The sequence below is a fragment of the Pseudorasbora parva genome, chromosome 14 (genome assembly GCF_024679245.1).
Source record: "Pseudorasbora parva isolate DD20220531a chromosome 14, ASM2467924v1, whole genome shotgun sequence".
NCBI classification, from domain to species: Eukaryota; Metazoa; Chordata; class Actinopteri; order Cypriniformes; family Gobionidae; genus Pseudorasbora; species Pseudorasbora parva.
In genome coordinates, this window is record NC_090185.1 from 44,894,711 (window position 1) to 44,911,813 (window position 17,103).

Here is a 17,103-nt window from a genome sequence, read left to right on the forward strand (position 1 = left end):
ATTAAATAAGGACAAAACAAAGCAGGTAAACTATCAGCTCCTTTCGAAACTGAAGTCACAGTGACTCTACAAGATGGAAAGCACAGAATCAAAGCATATTATACAAAATGATACATACACATTCAAAGGTCTGTGTCACAGGTTAACCTGTTGACCATATAAAGTTGGACTTGCAAACATTCACCCATTTCACTTGTACTATGCATTGCCGGCAATATTTACATCTGTGTGTACACATTAGGAAGGTGTTATGGAGTTTTTGTTTTGTTCAGTCTAAAATTTGTTTCTGCTGTGTTTTGTTCTAGTTTTCAATTTGTATAGTTTCTTAAGTTTTTCATTATGTATCTACATAACAAAATGCCAGAACACAATATCTCATGTTATAATTACCTTTTATTTACCCTACAATATTTTTAAAACCTTGTTGCAGTTAAACTTCCCGGTTCACCAATTCACTCTGTACAATGGCTGCGTTCGGAACCGCATACTCATTGAGTAGGTACTCAATTTCAATAAGTACTTACTTAACGAGCGCAAAAAGAGTAGGTACTATATATCCAAATCTCGTTAAGTACGAATGCGATCCGCACTTTATGCGCCATGTTGACGTTATCATGTGACCCATGACGATAACACAAGCGCACCAATTGGTTTGACAAGTATAATTCATCTATCTATATTGGTTTAAACTTTTTCTTTTTGTATAAAACATTTCTGCCCATTTTTTTTGTGATTTTAGTAAAAGCAATAAATATTTACCCTACTAATCTGACAGTTTTGTCCTTTTTTATTCTTGCGAAAACCCAAAATTGTGATCTCTTGAACATTTTAATTTCTTTATTTTATATGCCAAAGATTTCCTCCACAAGCAAAAGTGGCCAAAATCGCTAAATCTTTATATTTTCCTTATTTAGTTAAATTTAACTTCTCATCACTTCAACAAATATATATTGCATTATGAATTATTCAGATATTTAACCTTGTTATTGTGCTTTTTTTTCTCTGTGAATAATGTATGCAAACCCATGGTATTTTTTAAATATTATTATTGTTAAAGATAAAACCATTTAATTATGAAACTATAAAAGAAATGAGTGTCAGGTGCACTAACACCTGATTGCATCAGTAACTCCACAAGCCTACCTACTGCGATTTTTATCCCTTTCCAATGGTTGGAATGTCAGCACAAACGAGACAAATATCTGCACAAAGACGTCGGGCAGCTGCTCGAAGATATCGCCTTCGGAGAAGATTGTTGATTTTATCCTCGAAAAATGTAAGTATCACTACTTCATTTCAATTACCCCAGGTTGAATTGCGTTGTAAATTAACCAGCCCCAACATTTATAATAATGTAAAATGACCAGTACTTAATTGTATGACATTTTCTTACTGCAAATGTGTATTTCAGTACAACAAAGAAAATGTAATTTGTTTTGTAAAATTTTGTAGTTATGCATGGATACACACTAGACAAAAACAGCTGATATGAATTCATATTTTCAGTCAAGCATGAATTAATAGTTTTTATTGTATTCTAGTTTTATGTACTGACAAAAATAGGACATTAATAAATTAAATGAACAATAGTAACTATCACAAATAAACAAAACTCAAAACATGAAACAACTTTATTAAAATGTATTTTTCTAACAAACTATCACATTTGCAGGTGCTGAACACCACATCCTACTGCCATCTCAACCGAGCTGTACCAATTCTGCAGCTTTATTTTGATGAAGCAGCTGACCACCGTCAACACCTTCGCCTGTCTTTGCCATCCATCATGTCCCTCATTGCTGCAGTCAGACTGGAAACTGACCATGGATGGGAGCGGGACATCGAGGTGCTTGTGTTCCTCTTCTGGCTGGCCCATGCAGCATCATACAGGGTGGTGTCACAGACCTTCGATATCCCCAAGACCTCTGTGCATGACATTGTGCACAGAGTGAGCAAGGCCGTCATGGGAATGTTGAGGAGCGTGATTTATTTTCCAACCGGAGATGACCTGGAGGCAGTGGGAGCAGGATTTGCACAGCTGGCTGGGTCACCAGCTTTCAGCAGAGCAGTTGGTGCCATAGATGGCTGTCATGTCCGAATAAAGCCTCCAGCAAATAACTCCCACTGTTACTTCAACAGGAAGTTATTTCATTCCATCCAACTCCAGGCCATCACTGATCACTGTGGGAAATTCCTTGATGTCTTTGTGGGGTATCCTGGGTCTGTTCATGATGCCAGGGTGCTGAGGAACAGCCCTGTGTATACTGGAAGCCTGTATCCACCTGCAGGCAAGTGCATACTTGGTGATGGTGGCTATCCTTGCCTGGGTGCACCCGTCTGTCTCATCACCCCATACAGAGAGCCTGTGCAGAACCCTGTGCAGGCTCGTTTCAACAGCAAGCACTCCCGTGCACGAAGCATAGTAGAGCGAGCTTTTGGCATAATGAAGACCCGTTGGCGCTCCATTTTCTTCAAGGCCTTAGAGGTGAGCCCTGCCTTTGTGCCTGAAGTGATCACGTGCTGCACTGTTCTTCACAATCTCGCTCTGCTCAATGGGGACATCATTGAGGCAGAGGATGAGGAAGACCTTGATGACGGACCCCCTGAACCCCACATCCTTGAAGCAAGAGTGGGAGAACATGTGCGGGACAATCTGGCTGCTGCTGTGTCCGCTCCAAACATCAATGTGCCAGCTCTCCATGAGCACGATTACCTGTGAAACACATAATAAAACATTTTACAGTTCATGTTGTCACTAATCCTTTTTAGAAAGTGCCTCAGCCACAAATGCTCAATAAAGCTGCTTAATTCTTGAAGGTACTACTATAATCTAAATGCTCACATTTCAGAAAATTTATATTTAGGGACTCAATGGGCTAATTAACCCAAACATATAACATTCAGTTATTTACACAGCTTCATGTTGTTCTATCCCCCTTTTTTCCTGAACATAAAAGGTGATTTTGGTCATGTTTGTTAAAAAACATAAAAGTGAGTAAATAATGAATTGGTTTATTTGGGTGAACTAACCTATTATTCACTGTTAATCTCTTTTGATCTTAATGCAAAACTGAAGGTAGTTTGTGTAAACATTCTGAACTTAACTAATGGAGGGCCAATGTCCAGCAGAGGTTCCTTCCTAATTCAACACACCTGAACAATCCCATCAAACCAATTAATAACTGATTACTCAAATGACAAACAGCTGTGCTGGAACTGAAGCCTGCAGGGCAATAGCCCTCCATGACCTGTCTGAATATCACTGTGCATTTAGAAGCCAGATCACATGCAATAAAATCTATTTTAAAATTTGTGTGTAGGTGTTTACATTACAACGGTCATTAACACACACACACACACACATATATATATATATATATATATATATATATATATATATATATATATATATATATATATATATATATATATATATATATATATTCATCACTTTATAAATATTTACACTATTTTTTTTATATTCCTATTTCAAAGTATCACCAGATATACATAAGGTACTGTGAATGCCAAGAAAAATAATAAAATAATATTTATAAACATTTTTTTTAATTCTATATAAAATAATTTCTAGCCATTCACAGTAAATTAGGTGATACTTTCAGATAATACTATATATACATACATTTATTTATTTATATATATAAACTTTGTATTTATAATAAATTCAATCATATTTATTTAAAAAAAAAATTACACTCCAAATTTGTAAATGATCAAAAGATTCTTCAGTGTCAAAATTGTTTTTTTTAATGTGATCTTATTTTTTTGAAATTATTTCTAGAAGATGAAGAAATCGCTCATCTCTTTCTTTAGTCTCCCTCTCTCTCCGTTCCTCTCTTACACTTGCTTCCTGGTGCCATCTCTCTTCTCTCTCTCTTGCTTCCCGTTCTCTCACACTTGCTTCCTGGTGCCATCTGTCTTCTCTCTCTCTTCGTTCGCGTTCTTGTCTCTCCTCTCTCTCTTGTCTCTCCCGTTCTCGCCGTTCTTCCTTCTCCTCCATTTCTCTCCATCGTCTCTCCTCCCTCTCATTCACTTCCTGCTCTCTCGCTGCTTCCCTCTCCTCCATCTCTCTAATTAACTCCATAATTTCGGTTGCCCGCTTTCTTCCTCTTCCTCTTGCTGGCTGTGGCGTTGCAGAGGATGAAGAGGCCACAGCAACATCCGGGCCAGATGAGGCAACAAGGGCAGGTGGAGTGATCGAGGGTCTGCCCCCAATTGCCTCATCCATGGCACTATACCACTTCCAGGATGCTGCTGTGTGCTCTCCATCCTCAGTGCTGACACCACTCTGCGGGCATTTCAGATCCTATAAAAATTGCACAAACATATTACAAATGTAGTGATTTGAACAGCACAATGACGTTTGATTTCTGTTTTAGAAGTAAAAATGTAATCTTACTTTATATTTTTGTTTGAGGTTTTCCCATTTTTTTTTTTACAAATGTTGCAGTCACGCTGCCTTGCAGGCCCTGCTCCACCACAAAAACCCTGTAGCAAATGCAGACATAAAGAATCAGAAAAGCTGTAATAACTGGAATGTTTGAAGTTACAATAATATATATATATATATATATATATATATATATATATAAGATGTAAATACATTTTTAATCTATTTCTGTATTATACTCACTCAAAGCCTTTGATGGCAGCATTCCGCTTCCCAGTGAAGAGGGCTTCATGAGCCACTCTCCACTGGATAAGCACACGTGTGTGCTCATCTGTCCCTGTAACATCAGACAACATTCACGTTACCTCTGTGATTATGTGCTCAATACTACATTTACACATTGAGGTAGTTGCTGGTATATCAACTGGCTTTAAATCCACTGCAAATGTTCCTCAAATTATCAACAGTACTAATGGACAAATAAAATATAATAACTAATGCTAAGTAACTTTATGCAAAATTGTTTATTTACATTATTTACATTTAGCTATGTGAGCAGTGTTGACAACACTGAATTAACAGCACACATATAGGACATGACTCAGGTGTCTATTTAATGTCGTGATTGCTCATCTGCAATAGGCCTACTCATTGAAGAGTTTCCTGTCACACATTTAATAAGAATATTTAAGCTGTATATGTTTTAGAATAAACATTCTAGTGTGAATGCATGAATAGTGTTAACCTTACTGGCGCTCCCGTTAGCTATACACAATAAAACGTGTTTTTACAGCACAATTACAACTATACTCTACTGTCTGTCGTCTATACACCTTCAATAATTAAACAGTTTACTCTACAGGAGCTCAACAAATGGCATTTTAACACAAGGGAACCGTGATTTTGTTTTGTAATACTCACATTTGAAAACACCTGCGTCGCCTTTCTCCGTCATATTCGCTAATGACGTTTCCTTTCCTGTGGCCTTATGGGAAGACAGGGATAGAAAAGTATCCGACGATGAGCGCTTCACAATCTGGGCGGAGCGCAGTAGGCCATCCGGGGATTTCTCGCCTACTCTTTTATGATTACTGAGGTTTCGAACATACTACTCCTTTCACATACTGTTTTCGCCTACTATATAGTAGGTTAGTAGGCATATTCGAACGCAACTTGAGTACACGTACGTCCGAATCTCGCGAGAGATAGGCCAACCCCCCGGTAGTTCTCGCCTACTCTTTTATGAATACTAAGGATTCGGACATACTTTTCGCTCGCCTACTGCTTTTTCCATACTATATAGTAGGGAAGTATGCGGTTCCGAACGCAGCCAATCAAACCTTTTGTTTAGGTCAAACTGTCTTTTAAAGCTGCAGCCACATCACTTCCTGTGGAAGCTACCATTTTGGTGTGATGTCAGAGGGGTAGGATTTGGGAATAGATGTTTTGCCCTTTAATTGGATGTTAAACTCCTTAATGGCTGCTGTATAAGCGGTTTGGTAGATTGTCTAGGTAAAATGGGTAACTACAGTATTTAATTGTATTGTTACAAACATTTACATTTGTTTTTATTACTTGGTATGCCCTGTAGGTGGGGCTTCAGCCTATAAATAGGCTTGCTGATTGAGAGGATTTCAGTTCTGATTATGGACTCAGTGGAAGCACATACTGAGCAGTGGTGCAAATTTGGGCCTTTTGGTGTAGCCAGATTAGCACATTGTTGCTGTTTTGTTTTCTTTTTGTACAGTTTTTATTTATTCTTGTTTTCTCCTGCACTGTAAATATTTTTGCACCTTCCAATAAAACACCCTTTTTGGATTTCGCAACTTTTTGTACAGCACGTCATTTCCTTTTCCACTCCAACTGGTTGGCCTCCCTACATATGGTGTCAGAAGTGGGATGTCTCACCAGTGAGTGACGTGCCTGGAAAAATTGTTGCCCTGCTGACATGCCACCCAAAACTAGGGCTCAGCCTATGGAGGGCACAGATGCAGAGATGGATCAAGGTGCTGTTGGCGGTGTTGCGGAGGAGCGATTGCGGCCTGTGGAAGTCCCCGCCACTGGAGGAGATGCTGCAATCACAGCGCTGGCACAAATGTTCCAGTCATTCATGCAGTATCAAAAGGACCGGGATGAGAAGCAGGAGAGAGAGACTGCTCGACGTGAACAAAATTATAAGGTTATCAGTCACCAGGTCACCCAACTGCAGCTAGACATGGAGCGGAAGAGACATGGAGCTGAAATGCGGGTGTTAGACCATGACCCTCGAATAGCCAAGCTCGAGGACAGTGATGATATTGAACACTATTTTTAACTACTTTTGAAAGACTTGCAGAGGTGTATCAGTGGCCAAGGGGAGACTGGGCCATCCGCCTAATTCCCTTGTTAACGGGCAAGGCCCGAAGTGCTTTTGTGGCTATGAACCCCTCACAAACCAGAGACTATGACCAAGTGAAAGCTGCAATTCTAAAAAAATATGAAATCAGTGCTGACACATATCGGTTAAGATTCCGGTCCCTTAGTACCCCTGCTGATGAGACCCCTACAGAACTCTACATCCGACTGAAGGACGTGTTCTCCAAATGGGTACGCTATGAACAAAGTAATAAGAAGGACGTCATGGAGACCCTAGTCCTGGAGCAGTACCTGCGAGTGTTGTATCCTGAGGTGAGGACCTGGGTAAAGGAGAGAAATCCTGACACTGCTGGGGAGGCGGCAACACTGGTCGAGGCCTACATTGCTGCCCGGAAGGGACCAGGAACAACCCGATATGCGGGCATCCTACACTCTTCGAAGGGTAAGTCTGAAGGGGTGGGGGTGGGTTCAAACTCTCAAAGTGGTCCTAAGATCTTTAAGCCCTTCCATGCGAAACCTACAACGTCTGCCCCTGAGCCCCAGTCAACACTTAAGGGAGAGAGTGTTGTATGTTATAACTGTGGTGAGCCAGGTCACACTAGGCCCCTTAGCCCACTTAAAAAGCCCAAGACAGCTGGTCTTTGCTATGTGCCCCGGCCAGAACAGTTACAAACGCAGGCCGATAGGGAGCCAATCATCACTGTACTTTTAAATGGTAAACCCCTTCCAGCTTTGGTGGACACAGGTTGTTCCCATACACTGGTACAGGCCCAATATATACCCAGAGATTCCTGGAGTGAAGAAGAGACAGTAACAGTGTGTTGTGTGCATGGGGATAGCACTAAGTTACCTATGGCTGAGGTTTATATTGAGGCCTGTAATCAATCATATCTGATGAATGTTGGCATTGCAACCAAGCTGCCCTATCCTGTTCTGTTAGGTACTGACTTCCCTGCGCTAGCTGACTTGGTTCAGGAAATTGTATGGTGTGGCATGGTTACAAGATCCCAAGTAAAGCAGCTTACTCAGGGCCCAGAGCTTCCAGAAACAACCCTAGACACACTGCAAGAATTGCCCTTCAGCTCTGAGACTAGCTTAGGTGAATCAAGGCCTACAGAGCAGGAAAGACTACAGAAACGAAGGGAGTGGGTTGAGGAGTTGTGGGAAACTTCAGAGCAAGCTGAGGTAGGGGTAGAAGAACCCGAACTCACTGAAGCTGACTTAGTTGTCCCTGGTAACCTGGCCCAGCTTCAGCGTGATGACTCAACCTTAACTGAATGTTTTCAACAGGCTGAGGAAAAGGAAGGTGCCGAATCTCTGTTTGGTGAGACTTTTGTGGTGCAAAATGGTCTTTTATACAGACAGAGTAAAGAAGACGGACTGCAGCTTATAGTACCTAAGGCATACAGGAGGGAGGTGTTAGAACTTGGACATTCTATCCCCTGGGCAGGTCACTTGGCTTTTATGAAGACGTTAATGCGAATTGCCAAAAGATTCTACTGGCCAAAGATGTACAGTGAGGTTAAAGAGTTCTGTAAATCATGTCCAGAGTGCCAGCTCACTACTGGCCGTACTCCTGCCTATGCACCACTCATACCACTTCCAGTAGTTGACACTCCTTTTGAGCGAATAGGAGTAGACATAGTTGGGCCTGTGGAAAAGAGTCAGAGAGGGAACCGATTTATCTTGGTCATTTGCGATTACGCTACCAGGTACCCTGAGGCATACCCACTACGAGAGGTCACAGCTAAGCAAATAGCTACTGTACTCCTACGATTTTTCTCACAGGTTGGCATACCTCGGGAAGTGCTTACAGATCAGGGCCCAAACTTTATGAGTCACACATTACAAAAAGTCTATCAATTAATGGGCATAAAGAGAGTGCGAACCACCCCCTACCACCTTCAGACCGATGGTCTGGTAGAATGCTTTAATCAGACCTTGAAATCCATGCTGAGGAAGTATGTTTCTGACACTGGCAAGGACTGGGACAAGTGGCTTCCATTCCTCCTCTTTGCATATAGGGAGGTGCCTCAGGCATCAACAGGTTTCTCACCATTTGAACTGCTGTATGCTCACCAGGTCAGAGGGCCCCTGGATGTACTGAGAGAGAGCTGGGAGGTCACTGATAAACCAGGCAAGAAAAACATTCTCTCTTATGTGTTAAAGATGAGAGAGCATCTGCAGAAGACAACAGCCCTTGCACGAGAAAACCTTCGGCAGTCTCAAGCACGCCAAAAAGAGTGGTACGACCGAACAGCCAGATCCCGTACTTTTGAGCCAGGTGAGAAGGTCTTGTTACTATTACCAACCAGTGAGCATAAACTGTTGGCTAAGTGGCAGGGCCCCTACCAAATAAAGCGGAAAGTGGGTCCTGCAACATATGAGATTGAGATCCCATCCAGGACCCAACCCTTGCAAATCTTTCATGTCAACATGTTAAAGAAGTGGTATGCTCGTTCCACATCACCAGACCCTTCATCTGAGGAAGTCACTGGAGTATCCACAACCTTGTTTGTGAGATCGGTGGAGGGAGAGGAGGAAATAGAGGAACAATATCTGCCAGGTCGTCAGGGCACCCGTCAGCTGAACCTTGAGCACCTGGAAGATGAGCAAAGGCAAGAACTTCTACAATGCCTGCCTGCACAACTCTTTATGGAGACACCCGGTAGAACAGGCGTGATCCAGCATCACATCACTCTCAAAGACACCAAACCCATTCGGCAGCCAGTATACCGGGTCCCAGAGAGACTTCTGCCAGTTATGAAGGAAGAGTTGGAGACCATGCACAGTCTCGGTGTAATTGTGCCTTCAACCAGTGAATGGAGCAATCCCATTGTTCTAGTGCCGAAGAAGGATGGCAGTCTTCGCTTCTGTCTGGATTTCCGCAAGCTCAATAGTGTGAGCAAATTTGACCCGTATCCCATGCCAAGGCTAGATGAGATAGTGGAGAGTCTTGGAAGAGCAAGGTATCTCACCACACTTGATCTCTGCAAGGGATATTGGCAAGTCCCACTCAGTCCAGAGAGTAAAGAGATGACTGCATTTAAAACACCCTTTGGACATTTTCAGTTCTGTGTCCTTCCTTTTGGGCTTCATGGAGCTCCCGCTACTTTCCAAAGGATGATGGACCAGTTACTCATTGGGACTGAGAAGTTTGCTGCCGCTTACTTAGATGACATTATCATCTATAGCCAAACTTGGCAGGAGCATATGGATCATTTGAAAGATGTGCTACTAAGGATTAAGAATGCTGGTCTAACCATCCGCCCAGACAAATGCACCCTAGCCAGGGCAGAGACAGAATACCTAGGGTATGTGCTGGGACATGGAGTAATACGTCCACAAGTGGGAAAAGTGGAGGCCATCAAGAATGCAGAACGACCGGTGACCAAAAAACAGGTCCGTTCTTTCCTTGGACTTGTGGGGTGGTACAGGCGTTTCATCCCCAACTTCTCTGAACGAGCCTTTAACCTAACTGATTTAACTAAAAAAGACAAGTCGAATAAAGTTAACTGGACGCAGGACTGTGAGAAGGCTTTCCAAGACCTAAAGGACTCCTTATGCACAGAGCCTGTTTTACAAAGTCCAGACTTTGAAAAGACTTTCACTGTGCAGACTGATGCGTCTGACCATGGCATTGGGGCTGTACTACTTCAGGAAGGTCAAGGGCAACTACAACCAATTTCCTACATCAGCAGAAAGCTCCTTCCCCGTGAATCCAGGTATTCTACGGTTGAGAAGGAGTGTCTAGCAATTAAATGGGCATTGGACTCTTTAAGATATTACCTGGTGGGACGCAAATTCAAACTTGAGACTGATCACAGGGCATTGGCCTGGTTAGGTCAGATGAGGGACACAAATGCCCGTATCACCAGATGGTTTTTAGCCATCCAGCCATTTGACTTTGAAATTGTGTATAAAGCTGGGTTACAGAATTGTACAGCTGATTACCTCTCTAGGACACCTCAGGTGACTGAAGAAGGGGGGAGAAATGTCACAGGTTAACCTGTTGACCATATAAAGTTGGACTTGCAAACATTCACCCATTTCACTTGTACTATGCATTGCCGGCAATATTTACATCTGTGTACACATTAGGAAGGTGTTATGGAGTTTTTGTTTTGTTCAGTCTAAAATTTGTTTCTGCTGTGTTTTGTTCTAGTTTTCAATTTGTATAGTTTCTTAAGTTTTTCATTATGTATCTACATAACAAAATGCCAGAACACAATATCTCATGTTATAATTACCTTTTATTTACCCTACAATATTTTTACAAACCTTGTTGCAGTTAAACTTCCCGGTTCACCAATACACTCTGTACAATCAAACCTTTTGTTTAGGTCAAACTGTCTTTTAAAGCTGCAGCCACATCACTTCCTGTGGAAGCTACCATTTTGGTGTGATGTCAGAGGTGTAGGATTTGGGAATAGATGTTTTGCCCTTTAATTGGATGTTAAACTCCTTAATGGCTGCTGTATAAGCGGTTTGGTAGATTGTCTAGGTAAAATGGGTAACTACAGTATTTAATTGTATTGTTACAAACATTTACATTTGTTTTTATTACTTGGTATGCCCTGTAGGTGGGGCTTCAGCCTATAAATAGGCTTGCTGATTGAGAGGATTTCAGTTCTGATTATGGACTCAGTGGAAGCACATACTGAGCAGTGGTGCAAATTTGGGCCTTTTGGTGTAGCCAGATTAGCACATTGTTGCTGTTTTGTTTTCTTTTTGTACAGTTTTTATTTATTCTTGTTTTCTCCTGCACTGTAAATATTTTTGCACCTTCCAATAAAACACCCTTTTTGGATTTCGCAACTTTTTGTACAGCACATCATTTCCTTTTCCACTTCAACTGGTTGGCCTCCCTACAGTCTGTATATAACACACCCTGCATGTCTGCACACTAAAATAAATGCAGGACAAATCCATACACATCAACTGAACAGACAAATTAATGGATGCAGTAGCCTCCCTGCAGCCTTGTATTACACACAGTATACCGCACAATCATCATAAGAGGCCAAATTCGTAAAAAAACAACCCAAAAAAACCCAATTTCCTCTGCCACAGCAGGACATTTTTTACCTAAATTGAAAGCACACATACTAACTAAAATAATTCAACACATATTGGTCCCTCAGCAGCCGACCACTGTCGTCATCAGGGAAGATTGCCGGATTGTCCCAGTCCATGGCTGGTGGCACTCTGGGGGCCCTCTCCTTCCTCAGGCATGCCACATTGTAGAGGACAGCACAAGCCACAGTAATATCACATGCCCTAACAGGGTTGACCCTTAATTTGTGAAGGCAGTGAAAGCGTGCCTTCAGGAGGCCAAAGGTCATTTCAACTCTGGCCCTGGTCCTGGCATGGGCATGGTTGTAGGCCTGCTGTGCTTCCTGGGGGTCTGTGAAAGGTGTCAGGAGAAAAGGCTGGCAGCCATACCCCCTGTCTCCCAGCAACACACCAGAGAATTCACCTGTCAACACAAAATCTCATCATTACTACCTCATAAACACAGTGATATTCTTGACACAGCCATGATGGTTATAAATAGGGGTTGTGTGGCTTACCTTGTGATAGGCACTGATAGATTTCAGAGGCCCGAAAGATTCTGGAGTCATGGACTGAGCCAGGCCATTTTGCCACAACATTGCTGATCACACAGTCAGCATTGCAGACCATCTGAAATCATAAGATGAGGAATATTACACCAATCAATGCACATCATTGGCAATGCAGAGTGTTCGTCAATGGACAAGATCAAAAAGTTATGTTCACCTGAACATTAATGCTGTGAAAGGATTTCCTATTCACAAAATCGGCCTCATGGGCACCTGAGGGGGCTTTTATCCTTATGTGTGTGCAGTCCACTGCACCAATGACATTGGGGAAACCTGTCACACAAAGTAATGAGTATCCTACTATGTGTTAACAGTTGTCCTGTAATTTGTAGATCCTCTTACCTGCAATCCTATAGAACTCCTCTTTCATGTCACAGAGTCTTCTGTGGCCAGGGAAGGAGATGAAGACATCTGCTAATGCTTTGATAGCCAGACACACACTCCTTATTGTGCGGCAAATTGTGGCCTTGTTCAGCTGTTCTGCATCCCCCACTGAGTACAGGAAGGCTCCACTAGCAAAAAAGCGCAAGGCCACACAAACCATTTGCTCCACACTCAGTGCATGGCTCCGTGCAGTGCGGTGCTTAATCCTGGGACCCAGTAGTCTGCATAGATACCTGATGCCATCTGCAGAAAACCTATATCTTTCATATAGATGGTCATCAGGGAAGGCCAGTGGGTCCAACCGGTCCCTGAAGACCCTTTCTCGCCTGAAGGCTCTCCTCAGCACAAGTGCTTCTTCATCCACCACATCTCGCAAGAATGGGCATGCCATTGTCAGAGCAGAAAGAAACACACAATTTTGGGCCTTCATATAGGCTAGTGGCCACACCTGGTGCTGGGGGGGGGGTGGGCAAAAGAGGCCGGTGCCTTATAACGATGACTTGGTTGTACTGATTGCTGTGAAAATAAAAAATACCTTAGAAAGATGCCACCGTCCTGTGTGCTCACAATAAGAGCTCATATGTCATGGCTCACTTGACTTTACGAGAATATACCTAATTTCTATTTTGAGCTGTGTCATTTTCTTGGAGCTGGGGGAGGAAAGAAAAATAATGATTAATACATTTGTGTTACAGTTAGAATACAGTGTACATTGAAGGCATATCTCACCTCCCTCTCAAGTTTTTTTTATTTCAAGGTCCAGTTTCCTAATTGTCCTCTTTTTTATTTCGGACTCCAGTGCAAGATTTTCTATCTTTTTCTTCTTGTACTGAATGTCTATGTCTGCCAGTTCTATTTGGCGCCGGAGGTGGTTGCCATACAACTTTCTAATAGCTTGTGAGCTCTGTGAACACAATACAATTAGCGCAGCTGGAAGTTGGCAGGATGTGGTGTCCTTTTATTAATACGCACTATGTTGCCAGGCTGGTTTTCCCACTGTATAGCATCTGGGTCCTGTAAAAGAAATTAGATTTTTTGATTTTGATGAGGACTCCTCACCATTGTAGAGTAAATAGTACTTTCACAGTCTTAACATGATACCTCATGCCTTCTGGAATCCACAGAGATGGTCTCCTCCTCCTCATCGTCTCCATCATGTGCTGTTGCTGCTGCACTGGGGCTTTCACCCTATCACATTTAATCGGATTCATATTGAAGCTAGTAGACAAGTCATGCCAGGCCTACAGTATGCCTTTGATGGAGTACTCACTGGATCAGCATCGTCTGGTGCTTGTGCTGGTGGCTCTAACAGGAACACAGTGCTGCCAGACACTGCAAGGCAATAGGTAAACCAAAGTCAGACAGTCCAAATTGATTCAATATGAATGTGGTTGTATTCCATGTAGAGATGGAAGGACATACCTTGAATGAAGCGGGTGGCATCTTGGGAGGAACCTATGCTCGTCTCTTTCCCCCCAGGGATCCCCTCTAAGACGGGACTGCCTTTATTTAGCTCCAAGGCCATGTCCTCTGCTGGGGTAAGGTCAGCCTTTGGTGACCCACCACCCGTGCCTTGTCTGTGGGTATTCTTTTTCACTGCTAAAACAGTACAGACAATGTGTGAGCAGGCACCTTCTGGGTACAATATATGCTTGTGCTTTGTTAAATATTAGTCAGGGACCATACCATTCTGCAGAATGTTCTTGTATTTGATTTTGACCTGCTGCCATGTCCGTTTTGGCCCGTTCATGTTTAATCTACATCACACGCACACACACACACATTCTTTATCACAAGAACATTTAATGGAGTCACACTGACATAAATGACTTGGTATTTTTGTATTGTTTTCAGTAAAAAAAAAAAAAAAAAAAAAAAAAAAAAATATATATATATATATATATATATATATATATATATATATATATATATATAAAAAACACTAAAGATGTATTTTCTTGATTTTCTAAATGACCTAGCAAAATAAGTATAGGTTTAAACTAAAAATATAAACTTCAAGTAAATGTGTGCTTAAAACAAGCAAAAAATTTAAATATCTGTCAATATAATAAGAAAAATTCTCTTGAAATAAGTTTACTTTTTCCATAAACACTTTTAGAAAAGTTCTCTTGTTTCACTGGCAGAGTTTTTTGCTTATTTTCCTAGGTTATTTTGCTCTAGAAAATATTTAAGATTTTTTTTAGATATTTTTTTATGCAGTGAGCAACCAACCTTGGGTCCTTTGAAAGGCGCTATATAAATTAAAGTGATTATTATTATAGCTCATCTATGTATTCAAGAAAATTTTATTTATATAGCACTTTTCACAATGGTTTCATTCTGTCAAAGCTGCTTTACATTAATAAAAGCAGGGGAAACACACAAAAACCGGTGGACAACATAATAAGCAGAGTACAACGGCTAAGATTAAACCGTACTGAGCGTAGTAACGTAAAATAATAATGTAAGGCTTTAATAATAACAAGCAGCCATTATCGGGGCCAAGCGCAAAGAAGAAGACAAGACATGCCAGCATGGCTGGAAGTCTCAAGCCAACTGCAACAATGAGCCATTAAGGACCTATTAAGTTGATTTTAGGCAAAATAGCAGTCAAATTTTAAATACAGTCAATAATAATGGTTTAATGGTTTATCACTTTCGACCAATAGGTGTCACTGTTACGAAACTGATGTGGTTTAGTCAGATTGAGATGACAATGACACATGCAAAGTTTGGTGTCAATATGTCAAAGCATTGCAGAGATACAGCCTCTAGAGTAATTTTTGCATCATGGCTCAACTCTGTTGCAGTGGTATATGAAAACTGTTTTGTCTATCAATCCGAAATCCATAACTATTTGTCAGCATGGTCTGAAGACGATACGGATCAATTTTGGTGAAAATCGGACAAACGGTCTAGGATGAGTTTTTGAAAAAGTAGATTTTTAACAAATAACAAGATGGAGCACAGATATGTTTGCAAAATATGGCAAAATTGGTATCTATCTTCTCGGCATGAGCCAATGAATGTATTATGACCAGTCTCATTACAATAGGCTAATTTAATCAAAAGTTATTAGCATTTTTGTACATTTTATTACAACTTTTGACCACAAGGTGGCGCTGCCCCGAAACTTTTTGAATATCTTCGGGACATAGAGCGGAAGACACATACCGAGTTTTGTAATGATACACTAGTGCATTCTTAAATTATAGCATTAGCATTTTAAACCGTAATACTGCATTGAAGTCAATGGGAATTTCATGTTTTGTTTTATTATAGCGCCACCAAGAGGCACAATCCCACCAATTTTTTTATGTGTCCTCGTAGTGAGCCCATACATATGTGTGTCAAGTTTGGTGAAAATATTTCATTTTGTTTTGGAGTTATAGACATTTATATGAAAAAACACGTAAAAAATGACTGACACCTGACTTTGATTGGATTTTACTACCCCTTACTATCAATATTTTGACATTTGGGCATTAGCGTATAGCTATCGACCTATGTTTTCGAACTTCTGAGGCTGGTTTCGTCTCGATCGGACTAGCGGTTTTGAAGATATCAGCAAATGTTTTTTAAGCGCTAAATTACAACGCTGCGCAAACCATATGCCGAAACTGGGCATGTCTTGTATCGTTGGACTCGGCAAGGATTCAGGAGCCCAAAAAAGCTACTCCCATCAAAATTTTTCACTCACACCCAAAGTTATAAGCGTTTGAAAAAAAAGAATTATCCACTAGGTGGCGCTGTTTCGAAACTTCTCAGGCTACTTCAGGGCATCGTGGTGATGACCCATACCAAGTTTCGTAACAATCCGTTCATGCGTTCATAAAATACAGCATTTTTGCACATAATTCAAAATGGCCGACATCCAAAATGGCCGACATGGTAAAATTGGATATCAGTCGACTCGGCATGACGCCCTGAATCTAATGAGACCAATTTTATGATTTTTGGATAAACGGTTCAGAAGTTATAAGCCAAAATATGCATTTTTCGTATCTCCGGACCAGTAGGTGGCGCTGCGCCGAAACGCTGCATGTTGCTTCAGGTCATGCTTGTGATGACATGTACCAAGTTTGGTTTGAATACGATAAAGCGTTGTGGAGATATAGCCTTTAGTGTGTTTTTGCAACCTCTACGTAAAATTTGTTTGTGCGTTTATTGAAAACGATTGGACGAATCAACTTAAATTCCATAACTTTTTGTCAGCATGCTATGAAGATGATCTGTTTCAATTTTCATGAAAATCGGAGCAACGGCCTAGGAGGAGTTAGAAAAAGTAGGTTTTTCAGAAAATTCAAAATGGCGGGAAAATTTGCATAC

At 41.3% G+C, this 17,103-nt stretch overlaps 2 protein-coding genes across 2 annotated transcripts; both read right to left on the reverse strand.

Annotated features, from left to right (window-relative positions):
* Window positions 1–2,479: 2,479 nt before the first annotated feature.
* On the reverse strand, window positions 2,480–5,438 carry LOC137039801 (DDRGK domain-containing protein 1-like). Its single transcript, XM_067415074.1, has 5 exons — window positions 5,333–5,438; window positions 4,655–4,748; window positions 4,453–4,509; window positions 3,917–4,262; window positions 2,480–2,713 (listed from the first exon to the last, which is right to left on the reverse strand). Exons 1-5 carry the CDS (start codon window positions 5,364–5,366, stop codon window positions 2,480–2,482), a joined length of 765 nt encoding a protein of 254 aa, XP_067271175.1. The 5' UTR covers window positions 5,367–5,438.
* A 6,355-nt stretch (window positions 5,439–11,793) lies between these two features.
* LOC137040664 (putative nuclease HARBI1) lies at window positions 11,794–13,429 on the reverse strand. The gene is made up of 5 exons (XM_067416455.1): window positions 13,389–13,429; window positions 12,733–13,290; window positions 12,548–12,663; window positions 12,340–12,451; window positions 11,794–12,245 (listed from the first exon to the last, which is right to left on the reverse strand). Exons 2-5 carry the CDS (start codon window positions 13,202–13,204, stop codon window positions 11,875–11,877), a joined length of 1,071 nt encoding a protein of 356 aa, XP_067272556.1. The 5' UTR covers window positions 13,205–13,290; window positions 13,389–13,429; the 3' UTR covers window positions 11,794–11,874.
* Between the last annotated feature and the right edge of the window lie 3,674 nt (window positions 13,430–17,103).